At 38.0% G+C, this 10,404-nt stretch overlaps 1 protein-coding gene across 1 annotated transcript; it reads right to left on the minus strand.

Annotated features, from left to right (window-relative positions):
• Nucleotides 1–3,155: 3,155 nt before the first annotated feature.
• Nucleotides 3,156–8,775, minus strand: c25h12orf75 (chromosome 25 C12orf75 homolog). The gene is made up of 6 exons (XM_083917096.1): nt 8,671–8,775; nt 5,151–5,175; nt 4,450–4,485; nt 3,736–3,815; nt 3,307–3,337; nt 3,156–3,194 (listed from the first exon to the last, which is right to left on the minus strand). The coding sequence occupies exons 1-5, from the start codon at nt 8,711–8,713 to the stop codon at nt 3,333–3,335; spliced, it is 189 nt and encodes a 62-aa protein (XP_083773222.1). The 5' UTR covers nt 8,714–8,775; the 3' UTR covers nt 3,156–3,194; nt 3,307–3,332.
• Between the last annotated feature and the right edge of the window lie 1,629 nt (nt 8,776–10,404).

A 10,404-nucleotide genomic window follows, 5' to 3' on the forward strand; every position in this document is an offset into this window, starting at 1 on the left:
TCCTCATGTCAGCATCATTGATGAACTAGGCGATTTGACTGTGTTTGAGAGCGAGTGCATTGACATGAATCATGAAGCGTATGTGTGAATGAAAGACACACAGAACATGTGTAAGAGAGCAGATAGCCTGTAAAATATGACTTTCACTGAACTAATATCACAGACCACGACATGTCATTAAATACAGTAGTTGCATGTAATGTAAATATTTAAAACAATTCACAGATGCTTTGACCTCAAGTGTTTTCGATGATTCATCATGCTACAAAATCTGAAGGATCTTAGATTTCTGGACATTAATGGATTACTTTGACATCTTGGAGAAATATTTGCTTTCTTGCTGAGAGTTACTTGAGAAGATTCATACTACTGTCATGTCTTAAAGTGGCATCAATCTTCTCATCTAACTCTCGGTAAGAAATCAAATAGACGCATTCCCCAAAATGTCAAACTAGTCCTTTATGTTTGTAACTTCTCTAAACACACCCAACCTCTACAACATTCAAACGACATCGCACAATGTGCCACAGTGGCATTTAAATTTAGAGCGTTTCACTTCAGACTGTGTTATTCATGCACATTCTGCCCTCTTATCCCTATTAGCCTAATTGAATAGGGCAAAGGCAATGACATCCATCATATACAAACAGAACAACCATAAAGGGCAAAAACTGGCTGATAAAAGAGGGAGAGACAGGCGGCACGACACGCTGTAAAAGCCGAAAGGCCTCTGGTAGGGACTGATGCAGGGAAACCGGCAGGGAGGATAGACATCAAGGAAAAGGGACTTGAAAAATATAATGTCTCAGGCCCAGTTCTGAATCATATCAGTGCTGTGTGGCACTGTAGGCCCATAGATCTCTGTATCTGCAGTATAAACACAGCCACAATGGGAGCTGACAAAATGGCCTGCAATTTGTATCAATGTGGCTGATAACTGGAGTCATAGCTTGACAGCTAGTGGGTGTCATTCAGAAAAAAAAACAGACACAAACAGTAAGCATTAAGCTTGTGTTCAGGCATGGTGAAGTAAGTCCCTATTTTTGTGACTGGTCAGTCAAGGCAGTAGAGGCTACACACACACATACACAGGCGTATAAAGTGTTTTTTGTAACACGGATAGAACATCTCTTGAATCTCAAGTGTTTAAAGTTGGCCTATCTCCACCCTCCTCTAGGATCCTGGTGAGTTGAGGATGTTGTACATTCATTGGATGAGAGAGCCGTCAAGAGCTGAGGAATGACCTTGGCCCCTAATGCATTCGCAGTTTTAATTTATTTTTTATGGGGATATTGCACTGGTGGTATTTAAACAAAAACAACAATGATTTGATCATACCAATAGATATACAGCCATAAAATAACCAAAGTATGATATAGCTTATTCCCTCTGTACCATAACCCTCCATGAGTCACACCATTGTACTGGGTGACATATTCCCACATACTGTCCTGTTGAATTAAATACTCGCTAGCGCACCAAATGTATATTAACTTGCAGCTGAAAAGAGTCCTCAACAAATGCTCTATACACCCTGTATATACATCTCTTCACTGGGGAACAGTGAACTTGGTTATGAGATGGACTAAAACATTATCAAACTTGAAGGTTCATTTCGGGCCCTTGAAGTAGCAGTTTGATAAATATTATGTACGTAAATACATATATATATATATATATATACTCACCGACCACTTCATTAGGTCTACTTGTACAATCTAATTTGATCTGACACAACAGCTCTACTGTAAATTCTGCCTTTACAAAATGAATGATGTTCAGTTTTGACTGACACTGTCAGAGAGTTATTCATTTTACTATAATTTTATTGTTTCAATTGTAGTTTAGAGTTGTGTTGAATTGGACTGCATTATATGTGTTAATTATATTTTGTCCACTCCATTTATGTACATGAGATGGACAGAATATTAGAAATGCCTGTCAACATAGTGCTCTCCACTACAACACCACCACCCACAATGACATTTATAATAGTAGAATTATTATCTTTCTGACAGTGTCAACAAACTGCATAAAAGTAGCATTCATGGCAGTGCACTGCATTGTACAGGTGTACCCAATATACTAGCGTGGTGCTTTCTTTTGAACAACATGCACAATAATGAGTTATACATAATATATGAAAGAGATTGTAAGAATATGATTTACAAAACAATGCCTGCAAACAATGGAGGATAAAAACAAACCCCAACCTCTTAGACTGTTTTTACATTATTTTGTTTTTGCAATTGAACACAATTTAATACACATTAGAGCACATTTCATGTTGTGAGATAAGAACAAACTGTGACAATTCTTCTTCTGAGAAAGATTATAAGAGCTGTGTGAATAACCCAAGCCAGAAGCACTAAAAACTGGGTTCTTCAGGGGGGAAACATGCTGCAGAGAGAGAGAGAGGTCCTCTAAGTATCATGAGCCATATGCTGATGTTTCATAATCAGTCTGGGGCACAGTTAAGTGAGGACACCAGATATGACCTGGTTGATGCACCCAGGACATTAAGGGATGTTGATTAAAACACTCTTGGTTTAATTTATTCTCATTAGCATTTATGCTCATCATTAAAATCAGTGCCATTTTCAGTATTCCTGATGTTTCTTGACACATTTACAATAATGTGTTTGCTGCTTTCTGCGAAACGTTCTCGGTCTCTCTAACTCTCTTTCTCTGCCACACAATGAATCATTGATGGCCTCTTAGAGTAAGAAGAAAGAAATAACTGTGCAGTGATTATTATTGCAGAGGGCTAGTGTGAATGTGTGTGACGCAGACAGTTAGTTAGTTAGTCCGACAGCTACCCTGTCTCTTCTTGAGAATGAAAGAGAACATTTCTGTGCCATGACTGAGAAGCTAAGATTGCTGTCAAAATGACGGTTACCACTGCCCACAGCCAGTCCCAAGGTGGGTGCTTGTTGCCGATACCCATCTTTTATTTTTTTTCTTACAAAGTGAAGCATGATAATGGATGCTGTATGAAGGCCTCTGCTGTGCATCCCTACGTCATTGTGCCACCCATGAGTCCATGAGGCAGTGTCTTCCGATCCCTGGCAGGCAGTCCACATCCTCACTCAATGACAGTGTTAAAGCCTGAGACTTTATTAGGTGTTTGTTGAGCACTTACATGCTCCCTTCTTGTAACGTGAGTGTCTCTAGGTGAATGAATATGAAGGATCCTGTTGAGATAAAGAATAAAGTAACTGGCTCTTACGTGAGTCCTTGTTTCACTTTAAGAGAAGAAAAAAAAGAAGAGCAAGTGATGTTAACAAGTGAAAGTAGGTAAAGTACCTGTTTTATGTTCCCTTCAGTAGCTGTTAGTCTGCAGGAGAGGGCGAAACAGAATCAATACCTGGATATTTATAGGACAACTATATCACAAAATTTCTTGTTCTTGGGTTTCCATCTCAATACCTAGACTGCGGAAATAACAAAAAACAAAATATGCACTGTTGAACTGGAAGACCTCAGTGGGAAAAAAAAGCCAAAGTTTGTTTTGCCAGAGTATACAAAAAAGAATCAATTATCAATATTACCTTTATGAGCACAAAGACAATCAGACAGAAAAAAGACACAATGAAACAAGCGGGGAAACCTTCAGGACTGTTTTAAAAAGAAAAAAGGAAGAAAAAAGAAAAGAAAAGAAAAATAGCTTTTAATAATCCCAGGGGGGAAATTGTTAAACTGCATTTCTTTTTCTCAAATCAAATAGATGTTTACCTTTACATGTGGGTTTGGACTGACTGGCAGCCACAGTGGTCAGGTCTGCTGGTAGACCTACGTATACGCCACCATAGTTCCTAAGAGGAGAGGAGAGGAATGTAGGGTTTCAATTATATTGTGGTGGTTTGAGTTTCTCCTTTTAGCAATGCCATAGTATATATATATATATATATATATATATATATATATAACTATTCTAGAAGATATCACACATCTCTGAGTTTTGCATCTTTTTTATCAAAAGCCTTGATGATATGGTCATATATATTATACAGGTTTAAATGTTATCTGTGATAGTGGAAGGTTTTGGCTGTTATCTATGGACAAAGCAAAGGGCCCTAAGGCATACTGTAACCACGCCAGTCTTGCTAACACAGACATCCCAACATCCATTACATTATTACATTAAGATGCTTTAAGTACATGTAGATAAAAATAATTTGTCCCAGTGTAAAAGGTGTGGAGATTTGATCATTTCCCAGCCTATCCATTCACTATGAAACTGCATGTGTCAAGAAAACAAAGAATAATCATAACATTTGTTCTATTAAAGTGTCTCAGTAAGGGAGCAGTGTAACAATTAGCAAGCATGCACAATACCAGGTCTGTGCTTATCAAAATGCCCTCTATTTAATGTATTAAAATGTAAATGTAGTCATCAATACATTCGATAATCTGTATGCTACAAAGACAAAGAACTCTATTATATACCTTCTTTTTTCATCGTCTCCCATGGGATCTTCTGTCCTGATTGAGAGAAGAAGCACAGGTCAGGTCAGCTCTTATGGGAGCAAAGAAAAAAAACTCAATAGCAAACAAACATACAAACACACTGATGAGAAGCATATAAGAAATGGACTGTGGGAGTGCATTTGCTCAGTCGCAGAACATTCAAGGTATGCTGCATTAGCTCTTTGGGGAATTCTGCTAATTCACTGATTCCAGGAAAAGCTTTGGTAGAACTGTTGATGGAAAGGACAACCTGTTCTCTACATACTGAGTTCTGGTAAGATACTCCACTTTAACCCAACTGAATGATGGACTGCGTTAAATGTGCCTTATGACCTGTTCAGCTACAGGTAGAGGATAAAGTGCTTCAGGAATGATCTATAATTTGAGTCAATTGAGGCTTGAGAGGGAGATTTTGGAGAAAACATCTCCTCAGTATAGTGTAAATGCCCATCAGTTGTTCCTCATCGAAAAAAATCGTGTCAAATTGAAGTAGGCCTACTTACTATCCCTATTTTGTGTGTTGTTCCTGCAAAGATTTAATGATATTTTTCCACTACTTTGCCACAGCGTATTTTGCATGAATACTAAGTGGGTGTATTAAGCACTTTTATTAAGGCGCACAGTGATAGGAATGAGTGACTACTTCAAAAAATTACGTAGATAATGACTGATGTACTTACACATCTTTGGAAACTTCTGCAGGCCCTGAAAACAGATGAAAAGACCATTCATTTAATTTATCTTCATTATGAAAAGTATCGAAGGATGTGCGTTATATCACTAACAAAGATCATCATTTAAAAACATGCATAAACAAAGACAACTAACAGCTACCTCTATATAATACATCACACATCAAAACATGACTTATCTAACAGCTCCCTGCTCACTATTTTAGAACATGTCACAGAAATCACTCTGGTAACTCTGTTAAAAATGAGGGTGTGGCAGTAATATTAGGGAGGTGTGGAGGTGCCAGCTTTGGAGAGTTCTCTATAAACAAACGTGAAAAACTCAAATAGAAAATACATAGCTCAAAACACAAACAATGATACAATAGAATTACCATTAAAATGTTGAATTTATGATTTATACTTCAGTGTAATATTTAGGGGAATTGCCTATCGATTTGAGTCTTTAAAGGGATACTTTACCCTTTTTAATTCAGGTCTATGTCATGGCAATTGTGGGAATTGTGTTCAGATGTGTGTTTGGCCTGTTTTCATAGCCCAAATCAGAGATCTGCCAAAATACCAATATGATGCGAAGCGCATAGTTTAGCGTCATTTGGTATCATTTGGTATAATTTCGCAAATCTCTAATGCTATGTTCACAGGGACGCAGACAGGCCAAGCATCGTGATAAAAGGTATGCAGCGTAAAATACCTTGATTCAAAATGACACCCGTCATGCTCATCCCATTGCTGTTTGACTCTTTTATAGTCCAACAACAGCTCATTGTTTGCAGAACCGCAGGCAGTCTGCTAAGATTGATTTGAATTGAAAAGAGATCAGAATGCATTCGGTTGGAGGATAATCTAACATCCTGCTTGAACATACAATATCACATTGACAACGGGGGGAACAAAGGCCTCAGTTCTGCCCTTCAATTATGCCATTTCCTATCATATTAGAGTAGTAATTTATCAATAAGGTGTAATAGCAGAAAATTGGACAGTCTATATTATAAAGAATATTTCATCCTCTGAAATGGAGAGGACCTTTTTTTCATGATTAGTACTCGAGTCTGCTGACAAGACACAGAGGCCTATTCAGTAGCCTGACAAAAGCTCATTCATATCCAGGGTACACATCTGTGTGCCCAAGACTAGGGATGAGCAATGTGATATACAGTGCATATCACAAGTTTGAAATGGAAACATTTTTGTATGACTTGAATATCGCCTGGGAGCTCAGAGCTAAATGCCAACATTTTACTTACTGTTTACTTTACCCTACTATTTATAAGAATAAATATTTAATAAATGATTAATAATGATAATAATAATAATAATTTACAGTATCTTGTCAATAAGTATAATTTCTCCCATAAATACATATTATTATTATTATTATTATTATAACATTATTACAATGTTTTTACTGTATTATCATCAATGATCTGTTTATACAATAGCCTGCACTTATCCCTGCCCACAGATGTCATTATAGTTGTCGACAAATACATTGATAAACACTTAAATCTGCTCACAATTCATTTTTAGTGTGTTATAAGATAATAGAAGTAAATTGTTACATATAACTACAAATGTATAGTGGCACAAGTATACATCACCAGTTAAAGGATAATATGAAACCGTAGATACTGCTATCTAAACTTGACAGAAAAGAATAGTATGGGAACATTTACGTCTTAATTATTTTACATTTATACATTATCATTTAATACATGGATTTTACCTTATACTGTAGTTGTACATATAAATAAAGTATATATTAAGTAGTAAGTAGTAAGTAATACTTAAGTATTTAAGTATTTGTCAAAAAAGTATAACTTCTCGAATGAAGACACAATATTTAATGTCATTACAACAACAACAACAACAACAACAAACAGGAGTAATTATTATTATTATGTACTGCAGTTGTTGACAAATTAATTAATATACACTTGTCTGCTTACCGGTACATTATAGTGCATTATAATCCATTATTAAATGTTTAATGAATGAATGATTATAGATATATATAAAAAGTAAATACTGTTACCAAATAAACACTTAAAATTGTGATACAATTTTCAATAAATATCAATAAATCAACTCAAACCGTAGGCTATAAGTAAAGAAGAGCAGTAGGATGCAACATAGTAGTGTGGGGACAATGTGTCCTGGCACGGATAAATAAGTGCAACCATTAGTCCACATTTGTCAAAGTAACCAGGTGTCACACATCCTTGACATTGTGTTGAACGCTGACCTCTAAGAAAGAACAGAAAAGACCTACTGCACAGAAATTAACCCAGCTGCTGGATTTTATTGACAAACAATCCCCACTCACACCTTTGACACCTATAGATGTTGTTTACAGACACCGTGACCTCAAAGTAGATCCCATTTGAAGCAAAAGACAACAAAGTGGGTCGTATATCCCAGTAGCTGTCTGTTGCTCTGTTAACATGCCTGGCAGCACTGAGTAGGTACCTGCGGGCGCACACACACACACACACACACACCATACTGCTTTAAATGGCAGCAATGGTGAGGTAATCCTGCAGATACTTCAATCCAATTATTATCTCAATTTGACTGTGGTGCCCAGACATTAGAGTGTAATTTAAAACAGGTATTATATCGGGATAAATCAACTGAGAGGGATGTGTTATTTGAGGACACGTCACAATAAAGCCTGATATCTCTGCAACCATTTTAGTACTGTAAGTATGAACTGTATTTTCTCCCCATTTCATACAAATATGTCCTTCTCGCTTTATGAATGAAACATGCCCATTGATCAAAGGCAGGTTAATGGCATTTAAGATGCTTCTCTTTCATACTCAAAATCCATTTAAACCAGCACAAACACAACAAGAGAAAGAAAAATACATAAAAATAGATTATGTGAGAAAAACACAAAAAAACTGACCTGTGGACTCAACTTTTGTGTCAGTGTAGAGGTTAACACTGTAACTACAGTGTCAGTATTAAAGTGGTACACTGACAAGGCTACTATCCTGGTGTCTTAAACTAGAATATGGAAGACCCTCATGGTTGACCCACCACCCATTGCTCAAGGAGACCATTGCATGCATATACGCGCTTACATTGTAGGAGCCAGTATGCCGCACACACTAATGAACAGTGGGGGGTAAAAATGAATTATTTTATTACATTCATTTTGAGACACAAACATAAATGATGATATACAGCGGTCTATATATTTATGAATGAAATCAAGACAGAGCCACACAGATAATGCACACATACACATGGACACATCTGGGGACACACTGAATGCAAGGGTAACCCTGACACATTTAATTTACATTCAAAACATCCTCTCCCTCTGGTGCAGAAACTCTCAACCATTATCACACACACACACACACTCTCACATGCACACGCACACGCACACGCACACGCACACACACACACACATACACATACACATACACACACACACACACACACACCCATACACATACACATACACACACACACACACAAAAATCACACTCACCCCCTCCTGAGGTGCTGGTGGCTGAGGAATTGCCACAACCCATTTTGCATCGATGCAGCCACCGTCCAAGCAGAGTGGAGACACTTGGATAGAAGGAGGAAAGGAGGGATACCCAAAACACGTCGGGAGAGGGTGGAGAAAGTGAAGAAGGTCAAAGAAATGTCTCTGTAACACAGGGATCTCCTTTGGTTGTGTCCCCGTCCCCTTTCTTCAGACTTGCGCCTATCCTGTCTGCAAAGCAATGGAGCACTAAGAGTGAAGTGAAAGCATGGAGAGAGAGGCTTTTATACACACACACACATACACACACACACAAGTGACAGACACACACACAAACACCAGGAGAGAGGGTGAGAGAGAGGGGAGAGACAGGAGAAAAAGATGCTATGCCCTCACACGATTTGCTCTTTTCCTCCACCCTGATATGGTTGCCCAGGAAACCACGGGGAAAGGAGGCGGAGGGAGGGATAAGACTCAACCAATAGGGAGCTTCCTTTTTATATAAAGGTGGAAAAACATGAAACGCATTTAAGAGACATCAGTATATCAGCGTGTGTGTGTGTGTGTGTGTGTGTGTGTGACATTCTGTAAAATCCTCAAATTATCTTTTTGCGCTGAAACATAGAGGACCTTTATTCATACACACAGACACATGCCTCACTTGTTTGAGCTCTTGACAGTGGATTAGCGCGAGGAGTTGAATGAGCAGTCAGACATACATTCAGCAGTAGAGGTTAAGGATGAGCACATTTTGTCCAGAAAAGTTTATTTTCCTAGCATGGTTCTATCTATAACAAAGTCCGCCCATCAGCTCCTCTAAAGCTCACTATATTTACATGTTATATCTCATTTGTATAATCTATACAAAAAGCAATTGCCATTGTGTGTGCCAGACTTTTCCATAGATGCTAGATCATAATTACCGGACGTGGTTACTGAACGTAACAGACATAGCCTACTGCATGCGTCTACACTCAAAGGGATACTTTCCTGATTTTAATCATGCTCTGTGTCATGGAAGTATGAGCAGTGAGTGAAAATGACCAGTGTTTGGCTTCCCTCCGTGGCGGAAATCCCCATGACATCTTCTAGATCTGGGCGGACTCTTGGCGGAACTCCAATGCTCGGAGCTCTGTGCACTGCAGCCATAGAGGTAAGTCAAAAACTGTCTGCACACACTACCCATGTTAGCATGACACAGAGCTGGATTTAAATCAGCAAAATATCTCTATAAGTTAGCAGCTAGCTAGCTATGAATATTTAAGATTAGGGTTAGGTTAAAAGACTGTTTGGGGTAGGTTACAACACGTTACTTATGGTGATACACAGCTTCATGTATAATGAATTATACAGTAGTTAATGCATTAGCCTCATCTAGACAATGTCACATTGTAGCAGGGTTCAAATTATTGTCTGTGTGTTGACCATAGTGTTGACTTTTGCTCAGTTGGCTATGGCAGTCACTTTCGGTATCTACAAAATTCTTCTTGGCTGGTAAAGTTTTTTATTTTTACACTTTTTGTTTAATTTCAGCTACTGGGTGGATTAGCACGTTGGACATTTGTACAAACATTTAGGACCTCAGAGCATGAATCCTAATGACTTTGGTGACTTTTTTTGTAACACCACTATAACATTCCTGTTTGTGTTTTTTTTCTGAAATGTCTTGACACCTGATGTCCTGTAACTTGACACACACATTAGTGTCGCCCTCAGGATGAATTGGTGATCCCT

This window comes from Echiichthys vipera, assembly GCF_963691815.1.
Source record: "Echiichthys vipera genome assembly, chromosome: 7".
Taxonomy (NCBI): Eukaryota; Metazoa; Chordata; class Actinopteri; order Perciformes; family Trachinidae; genus Echiichthys; species Echiichthys vipera.